The 22091-nt window shown below is 39.5% G+C and overlaps 1 protein-coding gene across 1 annotated transcript; it reads left to right on the plus strand.

The window, feature by feature from the left end:
• Positions 1–3616: 3616 nt before the first annotated feature.
• On the plus strand, positions 3617–4599 carry Spry3 (sprouty RTK signaling antagonist 3; the record flags this gene model as incomplete). The annotated part of the gene is made up of 1 exon (XM_032887204.1): positions 3617–4599. A coding segment is annotated over one exon (831 nt), but the record flags the coding sequence as incomplete, so codon positions are not given.
• Between the last annotated feature and the right edge of the window lie 17492 nt (positions 4600–22091).

Raw genomic sequence — 22091 nt, forward strand, 5'->3', positions numbered from 1 at the left:
GGTTTTAGAGAGAAAATACATTTTCTTCCCATTAGTAAACATTGCCATTTCATGAATAGGTTTAGCTTCCTAGTTCCTAAATAAGAAAAGACATCCCTGTTTAGCTCAAATATAGCAAATCTCGCGGCCATAGAAAAGCGATTCAGAAAGCCATGAGCACCTGGCCGGCAAGACTGACAAGGGTGGGTTACAATGCATCATTCATTACTGCGGAGGGACTACGTGACAAAAATCACTAGATCCCATCTCCGTGTAGCCACGACTCATAACCACGCTTACTTCTAGTAGCAATATGTGATGTGTATATTCTTGGTCACTTACCAAAATATCAAATTGACAGCAGGCAGTTTACTAAGTGTCGCTGCTCACGAAGAATGGCTTTTCAATGGGTGGACGTCTGAATAATCACAGACATGCATGCAGTGGTGGCTTCTCATGGAATCCACACGTCGTTTCTTGCTTATTTGTTTTTCAAGCTTCCCCCCCCCCTCACCTTCTGCTGTAAAATATGCCTGTTGTTTCAGTTTATCTTCCTTTAGCTAGATCGATTCGATAGGGCCAGGATATCAAAAAGTTTCTTGTCATCCAGTCTTTAATTACTACACCAAACCCCGATATATGACTATTATCCTAACTGCCCACATTAGATCTCAGAATCCAGTTTAATTAAAGAAAGAAAGGAAGGAAGGAAGGAAGGAAGGAAGGAAGGAAGGAAGGAAGGAAAGAAAGAAAGAAAGAAAGAAAGAAAGAAAGAAAGAAAGAAAGAAAGAAAGGAAGGAAGGAAGGAAGGAAGGAAGAAAGAAGTTAAAATCAGGAAGAAACTGATTTCACACCGTCAGCCTCCTCAATTGAGGCCAGCGATGCTTCATTATTGTAGAATTCCTTAATTGTCCAACAAAATCTCTTACTCTTGAAAAAGTCTAACTGTGTTATTTTCCTTAAATATTTTCTGTGTCTTTAATATTTTAAAGATTATTTTTCCAAGGTCTCTTCAAATTTTGTCTGAAATATTTTCTGTATCTTTTACATTTTCAGGATGATCTTCCTAAAAATATCTTCAATTTTTTTTTGGAAATAATTTCTGTATCTTTGTAGTTTCAGGATTGTTTCCCAAAAACCGTCAATTTTTCTATAAATATTTTCCGTATCTTTAGCGTTTTGAGGATTGTTTTCCAATAAAATCTTCTAATTTTTTCTAAAGTATTTTCTGCCTTTAATACTTTTAACTACTATTTTAATATACCTCTTTAATCTAAACGCGATATGACCTTCTGGTACCAGATCGAAGCCCCTTTAGATATTTTTATTGTTGGTTCTAAACTGTTTATATTAGGGCCTGGATTCTATCAAGTTTAGCTTTCAGCTTTGTGGGCCTGCCTCTGAGTATGTGGTGACGTCACAGTAATCCTGTGCTAGGACTATAATACGATTGTCTCAAGTAGCTACTTCTTCACATTCTCCATGTATTTTAGAAATTGATATATCAAACTATATCCAGTATGTGTTGCTCTATTTAAAGCATACAAGATTTGAGTGACTCCACCCATCCCATGTTTGATGAGTTGGACATAAGCCCATTTCTTACAATTTTGTTTTTTGTCAAATACTTTCCACAGCCCAAAGCTTCTACATTCACATATAATCTACAACCCAGACAGACAGTGTGTCCTTATTTATTCAAATGTCCAGTGAATATTGTCAATTTCCTTCCTGTGCTAAGGACTACACGTAAAGATTTTAGTAAAGCTATGGGCGGGAAGTTTGCAAGGGTGTTAAGTGCAAGGAAGCGAATCTGATTTTGTTTTTGAATTGTCCAAATAAACAGGGGAAGTTTGCCCAATTTACCCCCCAAAACCTGAAAATGTAGATGGTGTAGATGAAGAGAAGGATTAAATTACATAGGTATAGAAATACAGACCATGATGGGGCAGAATCCTTGGAAAGCTAGACCACCTCCATAATTATATAGGTAGCAAAAGTAAGGCCCAAAGAAAGCGAATGATTTAACAAAAGTATCAAACATAATGGATGCTCCGTGACTCAGTTATCTAATTTTTAAGCAGATGTAAGTTTAGCTAATCAGATTTATAGGAGAATATAGCCTCGAAAGCCTCCAAAGTGTAGCCATTATTAGCTGCTGAACTCTTTATGAACCATATCATTATCATTTCACTCTGGGCCTATTTCAGTGTTGTTTGCTTCAGTTTTTTTTTTCTAAAACATTTTCTGTGTCTTCAATATTTTAAAGATTATTTTCCCAAAACATCTTCAAATTTTGTCTGAAATATTGTCTGTCTTTATACATTTTCAGGGTTACTTTCTCAAAAATCGACATTTTTTTATTATAGAATCCTAATTGGATACTGTTTTCCATCTCTCTCTTCATTTGTATTTATTATTTATTCAACCTATCCAAATTACACAGCAGTGTGAGTGATTGATTCGTCCTGAGGATGCTTAAAACCTGACAGATTTCAAGTTTGTACTGTACTCACGCTAATGATCTTTACGTTCTGATGTTTATAATGTTTAAAACGATCTTTATGTTCCACGTTGTCTCTTTGATTCATCATGTTTCCGTTGCCTTTTCAAACATTCAGTCTTCTAGGTCCAGGCGTCTACCACTTGTGGACCATCACCATTGGTTGATCCTACCAACATCAAGGCCTTCAGGAGGATTACGTAACCATGTGTGGCTCGATGAAGACGTAAGAATATATTTTCTAATGTCCAACTCAGCTTAAACACAGTGTAAGAACATCTTTTCACCAAAGTCATTTTTGGCGTGAAGTGGAGGGAAGCAGTGTGTACAGCGTTTGTTTGTTGAATACAAGTGTATCCTTAGGGTGATGTTTAAAATAGCCCGGGGCTTGTGTTACAGTTTGATGTCGTTTTCGCTACACAACCAGTGTTGTCTATTTTAAAACGTTGGGTTCTGGAAGTCAACTGTGGTGATGCATACCTATAGTCCCAGCTGCTCCGGAGGCTGAGGCAGGAGAATGGTAAATATTAAGGATGCAAACAATATTTAAGGAAAAATTGATGATTTTTGGAAAATCATCCTGAAAATATAAAAGACCCAGAAAATGTTTCAGACAAAATTTGAAGATTTTTTTTGGAAACTTACGAAGGTCTACCAAGAGAAGGTATCTTTAATATTCCTGAAATATTTTCTGGGTCTTTTATCTATTCAAGATGATTTTCCCAAACCGATTTGCCCTTTGAATAGAATAACCGGACTTCCCTGAAAATGAGTAACTTCCCTAAAAATATAAAAGTATCCCATGAAACCCACGATGAAAGATGAGGGGGCGATGAGCCCTTTTTTTTCTTGGGTTCCCTGAACTTGTGACTTGTGTGTCCTCATACATTGTTTGTGTGTCTTTTCTCTTAGGATTTTCTGATACGCCTTGAGGTCCATTTTACGACAAGGGCTCTTTTTTTTTTTTTTAAATCACCATAAGTGCCACTCTGACCTCTGACCTTTGACCTCAAATCACTCAGAGCTCAAAAATCTAGGCTTTTTTTTTAATCACCTCAAGTGCCACTCTGACCTCTGACCTCTGACCTCAAATCACTCAGAGCTCAGAAATCCAGGCAAGATGGCGACAGATGACCCCAACCGATTCTGCCCATTGCACAGCTGCGCTCTGTTCACGCCAGCAATGATTACGTGGACCGGCCTCCTGCACCCCGCAAACCAACTCTTTCCAGCCCTTCCCTGACTCTGCAAACCCACAAGTCCGATTGGTCCCTGGCGACCACGCCCACCGCGCTCCCGCGCAGCGTCAGCCAGTGCCATCAGCTGCAACCCCTGCCTCAGCATCTCAGCCAATCCAGCATTGCCAGCTCCGTGTCCCAAACCACCACTGCCTCTGACCAAAGGCTCTTGGCCACCATGACACCCTCTCCTTCAGGCCAGTCGTCCATCCTCAGAACCCACCCGAAGGTCGACGGTGCTCTGAAGGGAGGAGCTGAGCAGTCGGCTGGGCAGTCCAGTGATCATCGCCTCTTCATCTGCGAGGAGTGCGGGCGCTGCAAGTGCGTCCCCTGCACGGCGGTCCGCCCCCTGCCCTCCTGCTGGGTGTGCAACCAGCGTTGCCTTTGCTCCGCCGAGAGCCTCCTCGACTACGGCACCTGCCTTTGCTGTGTCCAGGGCGTCTTCTACCACTGCTCCACCGACGACGAGGACAACTGCGCCGACGAGCCCTGCTCCTGCGGGCCCGGCTCTCGCTTCCTCCGCTGGGCGGCCATGGGTGTCATCTCCATCTTCTTACCCTGCCTGTGCTGCTACCTGCCCACCCGGGGGTGCCTCCGCCTGTGCCAGCGGGGCTATGACAGCCTCCGACGGCCGGGCTGCCGCTGCAAGATGCACACCAACACCGTGTGCAGAAAAATGTCTTCCGGGGACTCACCCTGCCCCAAGGCCCAAGAGAAGTCGGTATGACCTTCCTCCAAGATGGCCGCCATGGCTGTCATGGCTGTCATGGCACATTCAGGTGATTGACACCCGGCCTGCTCAGCTGTCATGGCTGTCATGGCAGATTCAGGTGATTGACACCCGGCCTCCCTCCCTCACCCTCCCTCTCTCACCCTCCCTCAGCTCTCACAACCGCCACCACCTGCATGGCTCGGGCCTCCATGATGGACGTTAAAAGTCATAACACTTTAGAGCTGGAAGACATTAACATTAGTCCGATTCAGTGTGGTCATTTTACAGATGGGAAGACCGAGGTCTGACGTAGGAAGGGAGTTGCGCTCTTGTCAACAATCCCAGGAAGCCACCCCCTCGCCATGGCTTCAGAAGCCGCAAGTTAGTGCAATGGTCTTCCCGCAACGAAAAGTGAGTAGTTAACCAACTGCCGGGTATCGAGGCAGCCCCCAGCGCACATCTCCTTTAATTCCGTTAACCCCCCGCCCCCCAAGTGCACATCGCCTTTAATTCCGTTACCTCGTAGAAGCTCAAGTGTGTGGGGGGGGAAACATAAAGACACCCTGGCCAAGCTGTGTCTTCACCATGGCGTCCACACTTTGCTGCACACGCTGTGCTGCCTCCCGGCTTCGTGTGCAAGGGCAGCAACCTGAGAGCCTAGGTTTCAGTCACAGTGAACGACTGAGGCGAAAGATACGTCATGCAAAGCAGCAAATCCCCCAATGCCAAGCAGCGAGCCCCCCATGCAAAACAGCGACCACCCAATGCAAAGCAGCGACCCCCCCCCATGCAAAGCAGCGACCCCCAATGCAAACCAGCGACTCCACTTATAAAATGTACAAAACCTGTGCTGCAAACTCAGTGAGGAAGAGGCCGCCATGGTGGGGGGAGGGGCGCAAAAGGCCTCTGCTAAGAGATGTGAGAGTTCTATAGTTTCTCTCTGTGAGTAAACTCAAAATTTATCAAGGAATACAGATAGATGTCGGGGGCGCTTGCTCGAAATCGAGGTGCTCCGACTTAGTTTAAGACTTCCAGACTCTACGCGTCATCTCTTTTAACGATGCGTGGATGTGTGTGGCAGGGTGGAGTGAGAAGTCGTGATCATGCACGGGAGGGAGAAAGGGAATCCCACATCCCTTTATTGGATATATACATATTCTGTAATATGCATATATATATTACAGGATTATAGGCCACAAAGTCTTTATTGGCTATGAAACTTCCTGGGGCGTATTGACATCGGGTTGCACACAGCCACACACCTTCACTTCCATTTCCTCTTGTAGAATTGCTTTGTCCTATTTTTGTATATATAAATACATCATGATTATTAATATTAATGATATTGCTGCAAACGGTGCCATATATAAGGTTAGGCTTCTTGAAACATTTATAAGCCCTAAACCGATAACCTGAATACCTGTAACCTCTTGTGTTGCTTTTAAATCCTTTAACTTTAAATAATTTGTGTTTAATCTTTAAAAATCTGCCTCATTGTCCTTCAGACTTATCAAACCCCTAAAAGCTATACCCAGTTATCCGGGTAACACTGGATGGTGATGTGCAGCAACACGCACTTCCTGCTGCTTCTGTCCAAAATCTGCTTCTAGTCCAGATATCTGAGGATTCTCTGGTCCTAGTGCATCGTTCTGGAGCTAGAGTTACACTACGGACGCTTGCTTAATAGTTTCAAGCCCCTTCTTCACAGCTCCTTGATCTTTCAACCCTGCAGTCCTTACTCAGGCAAATTGTGCACTGCCAGGAGGGCCCTGGGCTCCGCCATACACCCAGAGGAGTTCTTCTCAGTGTATTTTTAAATGGCCTTATACTTGGTAGGAGAAACGGAAGGGTTCTGGAATGCAATCTGCTGCCGAGTCAGGGCTTTTACTTACGTCCAAGTTGGCCTGATATAGACTGCGTCTGGTTTACGTAGAGATGGGTCCTGTTGAGGTACGCACACAGACGTGTGAGTGCGCATATGTATCCCTTCTGTGGTTTCATATAGATATGTATATATATGTAAATATATAATCACACATCTCTATATATTTTAATGTATTGCACATGTATATTTAAAATATATACAAAATTACTCTAAACCCTTCAGAGTGGCTCTGTTTTCATTATTTCTCTGCTTTATGATAGGGACTGCATAAACCGGAATGTATACATGGGCGTTTCCTGCTTGGTATTTTCTTTCAGTTAACTCATTCTACACAGAATTTTGCTACTTTCCACATATTGGTATCTTGATATGTGTTCTATGCCATTAGCTGAAAGTTAGTCTTTTAATTTCAGCTCATTTTTTATCATAATAGCTATAATAAATATAGTGCATCGTTATATACTGTTATGTGGTAGGCGTGATAGTAGATTGTCTATATTTAACAATAGCTATATTATCTCATTTCACCCCCACAGTAACTGCATGATATAGGTACTGTTCCCTTCTCCATTTTAAAGATAAAAATGAAATGCAGAATTATTTAGTAACTTGCTAAACATGGAACTAAGATTTGAACCTAGGTGCTTTGCTCTCACCTCCATGTTCCAGAGTCAGATACAGAAATTTGAAGTACAGTGTAAACCATTGCAGAGTAACAAGTCTCAATGGTGATCAGTTCTTCTCTTAATTGCACTCCATTTATCACCTTACTGAAAATAAACATGATCCTGTGTTAAGAATAAAGCAACAATTATGGATATATTTTAGTTGTATCGTTTCCAAAAATGTTGGCATTACGAATTTCTGACTTGAAATCAGAGTTATTTTCATTTTAAAAATTTCAGATATCTTAACTTACCCTTCCTTGTCTTATCCATCTTGACCTTCGAAAATAACAAAGTATCCTGATCTTTGAAAGCAACTGGATAGGGTGAAAATGGGGATATAGGCCTAGATTAGGAGAAAGGGGTCAAAGATTATAGTCTAGTTAAACCTTGTCAAACATTTGTCCAGAAGTCACTTTGCACCTATTTCCTAAAGTCTAAACTAAGGAGAATGAAGGAATCCCTTGGCCCTTTTTCTATGACCAAACTTTAATTTACCTTTGAAGTTTACCACCGGGCTGTCAAAAGTGCTTCAAAGGAAATCTGACTAAAAGCTGGAGTCACCAAGAGCGCCTACACGCCTGGGAGCAGAGGTGAGACCAACTCTTCTGCTCCAAGTAACCTGCCTGGTAGACTCAGGACACACAGAGGCAGAAGTCCTCTGGGACAGGGCACTTCTGGTTTCTGGCTGTGCCCGGAACTGAACTGATCCCATCCCATAACTCCCTGCTCCCAAATCCCATGGGGGAGAGAGCTGAACACCCAAAAGTACGGACCATCCTGAGACCACAGGACAGACTGCCACTTCTGCCCACATTTGCCCACATCCCTGGTCCAAGAGGAAACTGCATAGTGGACATAGGAACATAGGAACAGTCAGCTGCAGGAAACTGCTGGGTCCAGCCTGCACCTGGAATGGAACTGAACCAGTCACACAGCTCCCTGCACATAAATCCAGTGGGGAAGAGAGCTGGACTCTCAGAAGTGCAGATGCTCCTAAGAACTCAGAGACTACCCTCTGCCCACATTCCTGACCCAAGAGGAAATCACATAGTATCATCTGTGCCCCCTGGGCACAGGCACCTAGGAGCAGTCAGGGGCAGGACCCTGCGGGGTTTCTGCCTGCTCCAGGAGCACATACACACCTGGGAGCACAGCTCTCTCTTCCCAGATCAGGCTGAAAGAAAACAGGTCTACAGGGGTGCTGACACAGAGGCCTACACAGGAGGGACAAGCCACTGTCAGAGACAGCAAGATAAGCCAACATCAGAGACAACCTGATGGCCAGAGGCAAGCACAGGAACCTAAGCAACAGAAACCAAGACTACTTGGAATCGTCAGAGCCCAGCTCTTCCACCAAAGCAAACACTGGATATCCAAACACACCGGAAAAGCAAAACTAGGCATGGACTGACCCATGACTCCAGCCGCATATGTAGTCAAGAATGGCCTTGGTGGCACCAAGAGCCCTTGGTTCTACAAGGTTGGACCCCAGTGCAAGGGAATGGGGGTGGGAGAGGGGGGTGGTTGGGGAGGGAACATCCTTATAGAAGAAGGGGAGGGGGACAGTATGGGGGCTTATGTCTGGGAAACCGGGAAAGGGAATAACAGTTGAAATGTAAAAAAAGAAAAAAAAATCGAATTTAAGAAAAAACGTGAGATCGCTGCTCGGCCTTTTGGCTAAGATCAAGTGTAGAAAAAACGTGAGAGATCTGAACAGGTAGAAAGAAAGAAAGAAAGAAAGAAAGAAAGAAAGAAAGAAAGAAAGAAAGAAAGAAAGAGAGAGAGAAAGAGTGAGCTCATTCATCTTTATGATAATTTTATTCTATTTTTTTCTCAATGGCTTTCTTCCAATGAAGATTAACACCCACTCCTAAGAAGAATAACCCAAGCCCATCATAATACTTAAACCATATTGACTTGCCTAGCAAGCGCAAGGCCCTGGGTTTGGTCCTCAGCTAAGGGAAAAAAAAAAACCATATTGAAAGAAGGAAAGAATAGAAGAAATGCTAAACATGGGTCCAGAAGGAAAACAAAGCTTTAAAAAATAACAACATAATATGTATTCTTCTAATTTGTTAACTCTTCAAGTACCTTTTATAAACGCTCTTTTCAATTCCCTATAGCTCTTCAACTGGAATGAGAATGAGTGTGTATATACTTACATGCCTAGAGACAGAAAGAGAGAGAGGTGGGGGGAGGGAGGGAGAGAGAGAGAGACAGAGAGGCAGAGACACAGAGAGAGAGAGAGAGACAGAGAGACAGACAGAAAGAGAGAGAGACAGAGAGACAGAGAGTGAGAGGGAGGCCTTGAGCACTTCCTCATACTCTGCAGCTCTTGACTTATACTAAATGACAAGGTTTCTCTTCCTTCCCTCACAGAGAAATACCAGACTGGATTTGTGGTTTCCCTGGATTAGTTTCTTCTGAGTCATTGTAGTGTTATGGAAGTCACAATACCCTGGGACCAATTAAAATAAAAATATTTTGAGGTGGGTTAAGGAATGTATTTTAAAGCTTCCAGGTGATTATAATGTGTAAACTCATCTGAGAAAGCCAAATCACCTTATTCTGCAAATACAGACCGTGATGAGGTCTAGGGAGGGGATATGATTTAGTCATAACCTCATCGTGAGTTAGCAACTAAGGAGCGCAGGAATCCAGGTCTGCAGACAGATAGCTAGGTCTTGATCGAACGCTGCTTCTCTCTTCATCCCATGCTCTCTTTGCTCTGCTCTCTTCATCTGTAAAATGAAGGTAACAAAGCCTAGAGATTTTTTTTAAGAATCAATAAAGCAGAAGCAATTTGATATATAGTTTAATACATATGTGAAAAATATTATGTTTGTGGGAATTAATAGCACAGATGTGACATAGAATCTCTAAAACAAAGGTTTTTTATTGCATGTTGATAAATTACAATCGTCCATATCTATATATAAAGTATTTTATGGCTTTGTATACAGTAATGACCGAGTTTGAACCAACTAACTTAGCCATTACTTCAATCATTTAAAACCATCTGTGATGAGAACATTTGAAATACACAGCACCAGTGACAATGAAATATGTAATAGTCGATATTATTCATAGTCATAGAGTGTGCAATAAATAATCATTTGACTGATGTTGAAAAGACCCCCGGAGAGGACCTTTCCCTCAGGAGGAGACCCCCAAGCGCCCAATGACCGAACCGAGGCCACTCGGATGCAATCAGCAAGAGGGTTTATTGGAAAACACAGGTACCTGCGGGCACACAGTCTCTTCGGAGGACTTGCGCGCCCAGCAGCTCCAGCATGGGGCTTTTATAGGGTTTGGGGAAGCAGAAGCGGGCGTACAGAAGCAGATGCATAGTTACGGGGATTGGTGGATTTAAACGAGGCATATAGACATGTTCACATATGATTGGTTATTTCACAAGATGAGGTAATAAGGTATTGCTACACACATTGGCAGGTTTGAATCATATTCGAATGAGGTTGTAACATGGTAAAAGAGTACGTGCGGGCTGGGACGTCCTGAATGTCGGGGGGCTAGGGACTTATCCCTTCCTGCCAGATCCGGTACTCCTAGTCTGTTCTGTATTCCTTTCCTTTTATGGTCTGTTAGTTTTAACGGTGACTCGGCCCTAGGTATCTGGGCGTGCCTGGGCTCGTTCAAGCCTGTTGCAGCTCTGAGTTAAGACTCATGGGGTGGGTCTTTCAATGTATCTGTAACATAACACAAACCAATAGTAATCCCTTGCATCAATTGTGTGTGTTTTAAAACTGAACTTCAGTGGCAATTAAATTTATAAGTTGAGGATTATATTTCCCTTTGCTGGATTAAGAACTGATAGATTAAAAATAGAAATGCAATTCATTGCCTGTCTCATGCAACCACAGCATTGGCCTTAGGCTAAACCCAGAATTCTATGAAACTCATAGATTTCATTCCAGAGGTTAGTCTGGGTTTGAAGGTGAAAAGTTATCCATCGAAGAAATGAGTCCATTCAAGTCAAATTAAATCATAAAGGCGGGTTTATTGGGGGCGGGGAGGAGAGAGAGAGAGAGAGAGAGAGAGAGAGAGAGAGAGAGAGAGAGAGAGAGAGAGAGAGAACAGAAAGAAAGGAAGGAGAGTGCATGAAGAGAGTGGATAGAGACATGGAAAGAGGTGGGGGAGGAAGTACAGAAAAAGAGTGGGGGAGGGGGGAGAGACCAAAGTATCTGGATTGTATAAGGAAGAGCTTCTGGGGGAGGGGAAGCCCCGCCCCTGAACTAGATTGTTGAGGGTAGAGAGTGGGGTGTGCCAGCCAAGCCACAGGTAGAAACTGGGGGGAACCTGGAGGCCAGGTGGTCGACTTTGTTATGTAAAATAGGCACTTCGATCTGAATCCCAAGAGAAAGAAGGGTAAAAATGTCTCTTCGGAAAGATAGTAGCCATGGAAAGCCAGGAAGGAAAACTACTCACAAAGGAGCTTCTACTAAGAAGGCGAGAAGTAAGGAAAGGTTTTGTTGTTGTTTTTGTTTGTTTTGTTGTTTTGTTTCATTTTGATATGGCTGACCAAGAAAACATTATCTAGGGATCTAATACTCGTGGAATAACTTGGAATCAGGAAAGATGTTTTTTCTTAATTTCAGAGACGCAGAATAGGATATCCATACCCGTTGCTATCCTAAACATAACAGAACCTAGAGATTTCAAAAGAAGGTCACTTTTATTTCCTTAGAAGTTATTTAAATGCTATGTATTATTGGTTTGTGGCTTTTTCCAAAACACGTTACTCTCAATGTTCCTTATTAATAGTTTCAGTACCAAATAAGTGCTTTTCCTAATAATAATTGACATAAAAATTCTACACATGAGCTCCATAAAGCAGTAGATGAGTAGGATGAAAAAACAAGGTCTTATCTGCAGTTTTAAGGAAAGGATCAAAATTGTGTTATCAGCCGTGGTTGTTAACAGTAGGAAGAACCTCAAATCTTCTTCAACGATGTTTCATACAGCCTGCAATCTCAACACTTGGGAGGTCAAGGAAGGAAAATTAGGAGATTAAGGCTACACTGAGAGTTCAAAGCCAGTCTGGGCTGCACTGAGACTCAAGGGAGAGGAGTGTGAAGTTCCACCCCTAGCTGAGGAGTTTTTGGTAATCAATAACTACCAAAAGAGGGAGAATTAGCTTTAAGTATGTAGCCCTTGCCCCGACTAATAGCCACAATATAAAAGTATGTAGGCAGCACTAGTGGAACTTGATAGGTTTTCCAAAAAATGAAGACTTAAAAGTTGGGTAATACAGAATGACAGCTGAATCTGGGAGAAGACAGAGGAGGAAGATGAAGACGGTCAAAACACAATGTATAAAATTCTCAAGGAATTAATAAAAAAATAAAATGCTTTATACAAACATGATAGAGATTAAAAGTGAGGATAATAAAGTACAATTATTAAATAATTGAACCATTAAATAAGAGGTTAAAGAATACCTGAAGTATCAATATTATAAATCAGTATAAGATTCTAAGTCAACAGTGAATTTATAATTGAAAGAAAGTTACTTAATCTTTCTGTGCCTAGTTTTTTACCAAGGAATCAGGATGCCAAAGATTTTGTGCTCTTAACTACTGTAATCTACTTTTAAGTATAAAAATGGCTACTCGAAGGGAGATATAATGTCCCACTTTTCCTAAGACTGTGTTGGTTAATACTCATATCTTGTAATATTTATTAATGACTTATATATAGACATTACTTGCATTTAATATATAATATACTTAACTAAAATATTTATAAAATAGATCTGGATTGTAGTCACATAGTAAATGAAACAAAATAGACATTCTAGAAAGAAGCTCACACATTTAAGGTTAGCTGATTTTCCTTTTTATATAAGGTGGAAGGAAAATTGAATGGAAAGAAGAAAAACCTTTACAGCAGTTGGTATTGGAACAGCTGGATGTCTATATATAAATTAAAAAAAAATCAAGAAAACTAATAACATTACACTTCATGCATACAAAGATGAAGTGGACAATAACAAAATGAGATAAAATGTTTTTAACTTTTAGACAAGGAAAGACGTTTTAGGATACAAAACACATAATCCATAAAAGATAAAAAGAGTGATGAACTGACATTTAGCCATGTTTATAACTTTGATACTAGGCCTCAACCTTACACCAAGAACAACCAACAACTAAGAAATACTAAGAGTGGGAGATATATAGTCTTACCAGAGAGAAACACATTTGGTGACCCAATACCAAGTGTTCAGCCTCAGAAACATATACATACAAATAACATTACATAGCCTGAGTAACTTGTGTTTATATATTTAGGAGCATGTATACACAAATATGTATATAGCAACAATTAATGAAAAAGAGGCCTTGGGTTTGATACAGAACAATGAGTGGTATATGCAGGGTTTGGAGAAAGGAAAATGATGTATTTATAATTTCAAAAAATAATTTCAAAAATAAATACTCTGAAAATTAAAACACAAGTAAAACATGGAGACTATACCTGTAAAGCTTATAATTAACATCAGATTTATGTGTAGAATATACAAGTGACTCTAGAAAAAATAAAGATAATAATAATAATGGTAAGCAAAACAATAAAAATCGGTCAAAATGTGAACAAGCCTTTTATAGAGTCAATGGTGCAAAGGAAGATGGACTGAAATCTCTAAAGTTTTGAGTTAAAATAAATTCTGTCCCCTTAAGTGCTTTTATTTTTTTATGCCAAGTATTTTGTCATTAGCAATGAAAAATTAATGTACGATATTAACATGCACTTGGAAAAAAGCAAAATTTTTAATTAACAGAAAAATGAAGAAACACACGGTAATACGTCCACACAGTGGAACGCCACACAGTAATACTAAAGAATGAATCACTGATACACAAAGAAGACAGTGCTGGGGTTTTTTTTAAATGCTAAGTGTGAAGTCAGACACAAAAAAGATTTGTTATATGACTCAAATTTTCATAGAATTCAAATGCAAACTTAGCTACAGTGGCAGAGAAGTAGATGGAGCTGAGGGCTGAGAAGCTTGAAAGGGTTTTGTGAAGGATAGAAATGAAAGTTGCATGATTGTAAACTTTTCTCAAATATCAAACTATAACTGGTGTGTTTAAGTGTACATAAATTATGTCATTTAACTTTATTTTTAAATTTAAAAAATTATGTTTAATGAGTGATTTGCCTCCACGTATGTCTGTCTATCACATGCATGTAATGTCTTGTAGAGACCAGAAAAGATCATAGGATTCACTGGAACTAGAGCTATGGGTGTTTCTGGCCATCATATGCTCTTAACTTCTGAGCTATCTCTCCAGCCTTGATTTTTAAAACTTAAAATAAAGCAAAACAAAACAAAACAAAAAATCAAGGCAGAACCATATAAAAATAATACAATATTTGAGATATAGAAGATTGGCATTTAAAATACAAAAAAGAATGGGTACAGATATAGAGTTAACTAACAAATTATACAACACAATGGAAAAACTATCTCAACTAAAAATGGAAATAGAAAGGAAAGCAATTGGGCCAGCAGCGTGGCTTAGCGGTAAAGACGTTTGCTACCAAGCCCAATAACTGGACTTCAATCCCCAGAATTCATATGGTTGAAGAGGGAACCAACTCTTACAGGTTGTCCTCAGACCTCCATACGTGTTCCATGCACTGCACATGTGTATGCATATGCGCGCGCGGGGGCACACACACACACACACACACACACAAATTTAAGTGCATAAAAAAATGTAATAACAAAGTTTTGGAGGTATTTTGATAAAAGTAGATGGGTAATATGAGTCCCAGAAAGAGAGAAAAAGGAAAACAAAAGAGCAAATGTTTTTTGTTTTGTTTTGTTTTGTTTTGTTCTTTTTCCTCCATTTTTTTCCCGTTTTTTATTAACTTGAGTATTTCTTATATACATTTCAATTGTTATTCCCTTTCCTGGTTTCCAGGCCAACATCCCCCTAACCCGTCCCCCTCCCCTTCTTTATGGGTGTTCCCCTCCCCATCCTCCCCCCATTACCGCCCTCCCCCCAACAATCACATTCGCTGGGGGTTCAGTCTTGCAGGACCCAGGGCTTCCCCTTCCACTGGTGCTCTTACTAGGCTATTCATTGCTACCTATGAGGTCAGAGTCCAGGGTCAGTCCATGTATAGTCTTTGGGTAGTGGCTTAGTCCCTGGAAGCTCTGGTTGCTTGGCATTGTTGTTCATATGGGGTCTCAAGCCCTTCAAGCTCTTCCAGTTCTTTTCTCTGATTCCTTCAACAGGGGTCCTGTTCTCAGTTCAGTGGTTTGCTGCTGGCATTTGCCTATGTATTTGCTGTATTCTGGCTGTGTCTCTCAGGAGAGATCTACATCCGGCTCCTGTCGGCCTGCACTTCTTTGCTTCATCCATCTTGTCTAATTGGGTGGCTGTATATGTATGGGCCACATGTGGGGCAGGCTCTGAATGGGTGTTCCTTCTGCCTCTGTTTTAATCTTTGCCTCCCTATTCCCTGCCAAGGGTATTCTTGTTCCCCTTTTAAAGAAGGAGTGAAGCATTTGAAGAGCAAATGTTTAAATAAATAATAACTATAATTTTTGAAATTAAAGATAAACAATTATTGGTAGAAGACTATTAAAGGGAAGAGGAGAAAATTCCTATCTAGTGAAATAATGTAAATTAATATTACCATAGGAGAAAAGTCTCACGGTTTATAAAGAGAAAGAATAAGTTGCCTGAAGATGGTGTAACCAGAGTATTTATCCGTGATACTGTATAAAATAAGAAATAAAAATAAGAAACGAGTCATTTAATGATAGAAATGTGGTCTAAGAAATGTGTCATTAGACAATTTTATTGTGTGGACATCATAGAGTTAGATAAGCAAGGAAAGCTACTAAATCACTAGGTGATATGATCTTACAAGGCTACCATTGTACATATTATTTCATACTAGCATGACTATATTTTATCTCTGATCCTAAATATTAGATCATAGATATTAAAAATCCTTTGAAATTGTCTTAGTTACTATTCTAGTGTTGTGAAAAGACATCATGACATGCAACTCTTATGAAAGGAAGCATTTAATGGTGGCTGGCTAATGGTTTCAGAGGTAGCATGCAGATAGGTGCTGGACCAATAACTGAGAGTTACATCCTGATCCATGGGCAGTAAGCAGGCAGAGGGGGTGAGGGTGCTGGTGTAGGCCTCAAAGCCTACTCCCAGTGATACACCTCCTCCAACAAGGTCACACCTCCTAGTCTTTCCCAAACAGTTCATCAACTGGGGACTGAGCATACAAACATACAAGTCTATAGGAGTCATGCTAGTTTAAACCATCACAAATATCTGCAAACCAATGTGACAGTCTTGTGTGATGAGATGACTAATGACCAGACTCCTAGACTTCTTCAGAATGGGGTTTGGTCAGCAAAAAGACCATAGCATGGTTAGAGGGTTAGTCCTTTAGTCCCATTTCCCAACTTTCAACTTTAGGAAGAGGAGAGAAATCATCTAAAATAATATAATGAGGCCTTCATAAAAATCCCAACTGCACAGGGCTGGGGAGATACAGTTCATTGGTAAAATGGTTGGCTTCCAAGCATAAGAATCTGAGTTCAAGCCCAATAAATCATATGGAAACTCTGGATCTGTGCTTTGTTCCTGTAATTGCAGTGCAGGGGATTTGGAGACAGGAAGATTCCTGAGACTTGCTTGTTTGCCAACCAGCCTAAAATAATTGGTAAATTCTAAGCCAATAAGTGCCATGTCTCAAAAAATCAAGATTTCCTACGAAGAGCAGCACCTAAAGTTACTTGGGAAGCTGCCCTTTCCACATGCGCTTTTACATACTCTGTATCCCATAACGTGCAAAACAAAACAATCCCCCAAGGTTCAGGTTTAAAGAGCTTTGGATTGAGGTCCACATGGAGGCTTCCCACACAGAAGATTCTGGAAGGTAACACATCTAAAGAAGACATGGAGATTCTATATTCCTACCTCCATAACTTACATTATTCACGTCTACCTCTTGTATCCTTTGTAATATTTTTATAATAAACTGTAAATGTGAGAAAGGGTTCTCTAATAGCCAATGAGATTGCTCAATGAGTAGAGATACTTATGTATGGGCCTAATGACCCAAATTTGATCAAATTCTTCAGCAATAAAGAAGACACAAGATGGTTGAAGGCAACTGAACTCCCAGGAGTTGTCATATGATGCTACATGCACATGTGGCATGAATGTATGCATACACACACAAACACACACACACACACACACACACACACACACACACACACACGCATAAAATAATTTTTTTTGAGACAAGGTTTCTTTGTGTAGGCCTGGCTGTGCTGGAAATAACTCTGTTGAGGAAATAACCTCAAACTCACAGAGATCCACCTGCCTCTGCCTTCTGATTGTTGGGATTAAAGGCATGTGCCACCGCTGCCTAACAAGATAATAAATTTTAAAAAAATAAAATACTTTCTATGAGCCCTATGAGCTATGTTAACAAATTTTACCAAACCCAGCATATTTTGTTCAGTAGAGAATACTTGATGTAGAAGGAAAACACCATACATTTAGTATTAAAAAGTGATGGGAATAACTGCATAAGATTGTTCATTTTTTTCACAGTACCGTTTTTTATGATCTCCCTCATAATTAGGTATTCTCGTGAGAACTATGTACTAATCTATGAAAATTATTACATCATTGTCTTGCTTTCTCTTTTTCAATAATTGTGAAATTATGAGTTTTTTATGACTTTTTATATATGTGAACTATACACTTTGGTCATATTAACCCACTCAGCACACTCTCTTGTTCCCCACATACCAAATGCTCACCCTCCTCTTAGATAGTCCCTTTCTACTTCCACTATTTTAAAAAATTGAGTTTCCATATATGAGAGAAACATCCGATATTTGTGTCGTTGAGCCTGACTTCTTTTACTTAACATGAAGATCTATTTTCCCCATAAATAGCACACATTTTTCCTTATTGTTGAACAATAATCTATCATGTACATAAATATACTATAGCCCATATTTTGTTTATTTTCTGTTTTTGGGGTACCTTGATTGGTTTCATAATTTGGAAATTATGAATAGTACAGGAATGAACATAATAGTTTTATTTTAGTTTTGTGAGGAAGTTCTATACTGGTTTCCATAGTGGACTAATTTAAATTTCCATTCACAACCTACAAGGGTTATTTCCCCCATTCCTTTTATATCCTCACCAGCATTCGTGTTCCTTATTTTCTTGATGATAGCTATTCTAACTAAAGTGAGATGGTATTAACGTAGGTTTGATTTTCTTTAATGGCTAAAGATGTTGATTGTTTATTCATTTATTGGCTGGCTATTTGTACTTCTCTTAAAAACTGTTAATTTTCTCATTTGCTAGTTAGATTATATGTTCTTTTGGTGTTTACCTGTTTTACTTCTTTGTATGGTATGAGTAACAATGCCTTGTCATATTAATAGATGGTAAATATCTCCCTCCCTCCCTCCCCTTTCTGGACAATGTCATCACTCCGTTGATTTGTTATACTTCTAAATTTTATGAAATCTCACACAGGAATTGTTGCCTTTATTTCCTAAGTTATTGGAGTCACATTTGGGAAGTCATTTTCTATATTTTATCTACTACATCACCAGGCTTTGAAACTGAAAATCCCTATCTGTTTTTCTCAGGACTGTTCACCAACCAGGTAACCAGGTCCAACTTCCAAAGGCTAGGCCTATCCTTCTTCCTGCCTAGGCCACTCAATTCCCTGCCTGCCTGCTGGGATCTAGTGTTCCTCAGGCTAAATGCACTTCTAGCTTTCTTAGGTGTTCAGGCTACCAGTGAGGCCCCACTCATTTCCCCATCCCTAAGCTGCCCAACTCCTCCCATCACCGAGACTTTAATTCTACCATGGCACTGGCTGGGCCTATTTCCATGAATTCTTAGGTTTGATCTCTTGATTCTATCACAGAGTTTATGAAAGTCGTGGCCGTGTTTCACTTGTGTCTTCTCCGTCTCTAATGTTCTTCCCTCTGCTTGAGCTAGTGTACGGATAACGCTTCTACTGATTTTTACAATTTGACTTAAGTTTTCTATTTCTTAACAAATCCATTTGTTTTCATTTTTCACTTTCAGAAACTCAATTTTCTAATTTAATGTCTCACTCATACTTCCAACTTTCTCATCCCTGCCTTGAATCGTGTTTTTGTATTGCAGTTTGTTCATCTGTTGATATAAAAATCTCTTGCCGTTACCTTTATCATGTGGAGATTTCATAGTAGGCAACTTCCTCTTGAGATTACCATCTCCACTTCCACTCACATATGAAAAAGCAGATAGCAAGAGCAAAAACTAACTGTTTAAAAACAAATGAAAAGCAAGATGAGTCTCATGTCTGTAATCCCAGAACTCAAAAGAGTTAGTGTGGGATACATTATGAGTTAAAGGGAAACAGAAACAAGCAAACATCAAAAATAAAAAACAAACAAACAAACAGGGCATTAAAGCATAGTAGGAAAAGAAATACAACTAAGCAAACAAGGTAAGAAATGTATTTACCAGCTAAACTAAGAGTTTAAACATAATTAAAGATGAAGGTATTAATAATTAAGCCAAAAGGGGACATGAATAAAGGAAAAAAGAGAAGCAACATAATAAAGAGAAATGTATGTAATGGCATGAAAATATAACAAATAATGGTAACAGATAACAGTAAAATAATATGAAGCAACAGAAATAAAACTGAAACAAAAAACCCAACCATCAAACAATCTACCAACCAATTAATCCTTCCTTGCTAAGAAGAACAGGCTGTATTTTGCACACCAGGTTTGTCTTTTACAATTTACTTTGATTGGGAAGAGCAACTAATTTTTCTCTCTAAATTGCAAGTTTGCTAGAGTAGAAAGAGGGCTCAGCTGAGGGCAAGCTGCAAGTGCTTTCCAGTAACCTCTCTATAAGACAAGGCAATCTCTAGTTTCCAGGGTAGGCTTTTGCTAATCTTTTTATGCCTTGGCGTTGTTCACAGTCCTAGAATTTATGCTTGCACTTACACATAGCTGGACATTTTCATACCAAATGTAAACTATATCTCCATGGACATTTTGCTGTTGACTTTTTTCTGTGGTGCAGCTTGCAGCTCACACTTTTAATCCAAGTCTATCTGTATCATTAAATCTGAGTTTCATTTAGAACCAGTTTCCTGAGTCCACACCAATTCCCAAGTCCGCAACGATTCTTGAGGTCATTGTTTGCCCTGTCTGTAGAGGGGAGGCCATGGAGTTTGGAGAAATAAACATTCAAGATCTTCTGGTTTGACTGTAAGATATCTAATAAAATGGTTCCTGTTCACAGTGCTAGTGAGTAAACAAAGCATAGTGGGGCCCTCAATCAGCAGGATATTGATCTTCCATGTTAAATTTTATTTTCACAAAGAGTTGGCTTGTGAACTTTGGGAGCATCGTGGGACTTTCTTTTCTCGTTTACGTGCAGTTCCACTGAAGAAGGTGTGTTTTCTCTCTTCCCTATCATCTTGCTTAGTTCTCTAGTTATTGTCCTTTATTTCTTTTCTGAGCCTAAAATTTTGTATTTCTGGGTTCCACCTAGTCTTTTCCCACAGTGTACTGTTGGCATTCACTTGGCATTTTTCCAGACTGCACATACCAGATATTTTGTTTGAGATTTGTGAAGTTCTGGGTAACACTTAATCATCCATTTTCTTTCTCTCTTTAGTTTCCAAATAATTTTATGGCTAAATTTCCACTTCAAGCATATAATTCAAAATAATCTGTGTAAACTAATATTTTGCTTATTAAACAAAAATATTTATCTTGCAGCTCATACCCTGTTTAAAGACATGATCAAATTAAATAGTGAAGTCTAAGTGGCTCGAGGTCTTTTTAAAAAATATTTACCTTATATTATCAATCGTTTTCTTTCAGATTATCCATTTAAATGTAGAAAAGTGTAGTGAGCCATAGTGGTTAGTGACATCAACTGTGCCTGCATTCAGGCTTAATGACTATGAAATATTTTAAATTAATTCTTTAAACATGCTTACATGTATTAAAGGGTTAATATCTAATTAGCATTTTTTCTGAAAAAAGTTCAATGTAGAACTAAAAGGTAAATTATCAAAATGTACTAATTTGATGGCTGGAGAGATGGCCCAGTGGTTAAGAGTACTGACTGCTTCTCAGAGTTCAATTCCCAGAAACCACATGGTGGCTCACAACCATCTGTAATGGGATCCAATATCCTCTTCTGGTGAGTCTGAACGCATTGACAGTGTCCTCATACACTTATGTAAAATAAATAAATAAATGTCTAGAAAATGTGCTAATTTGAAGATTAAGTCAAAAGTAATTGCATTAAACACTAGGCCAACTGAAAACTAATTTTTAACATAAGTTTTAGAGAAATGTAGTTGCCAAATATCAAAGATTAAATGCTGTCTACTTTAAATGTATATGAAATAAACCTACACGAACATAAGTTTAAGTATTGAAAGAGTAACTACCTAATGGCTAATATTCAGCTAACTACAAAGATAAAAAATTTAAGCATATTTTCATTAACTCAATAGTTTAAAGTGTAAAGTAAAATTAATGCAGGAAGAAACTGAGAAATTTATCACATAAATATTTTAGCACACTTCTCTGTAAAATTATTTTCTCCTTTAAAAATTTATTGTGTATATTGTTCTGCCTGTATATATGCCTGAAGGCTGGGAGAGGTCACCAGATAACATTGCAGATGATTATGCACCACCATGTTGTTGCTGGGAACTGAACTCGGGACTTCAATGAAAGCATCTAGTGCTCTTAATCTCTGAGCTGTTTCTCCAGCCCATTTCTTTTATTTTTGAGATTATAATATATATCATTTCTCCCACCCTATTCTTCCTCCAAATTTTCCCTTTTCCCACACACCCCTTCTTGCTCTCTTTCAAAATTATGGCCTCTGTTTTTCATTAGTCGTTACTACATACATATATGCACGTACATATATATTCTTAAATATATAAATAAAACCTTCTCAGTTTGTATGTTACATGGACGTATGCTTTCAGGGCTGACTGTGTGGTATTGGATAGCTAG

Source organism: Rattus rattus, chromosome 16 (assembly GCF_011064425.1).
Source record: "Rattus rattus isolate New Zealand chromosome 16, Rrattus_CSIRO_v1, whole genome shotgun sequence".
Lineage (NCBI taxonomy): Eukaryota > Metazoa > Chordata > Mammalia > Rodentia > Muridae > Rattus > Rattus rattus.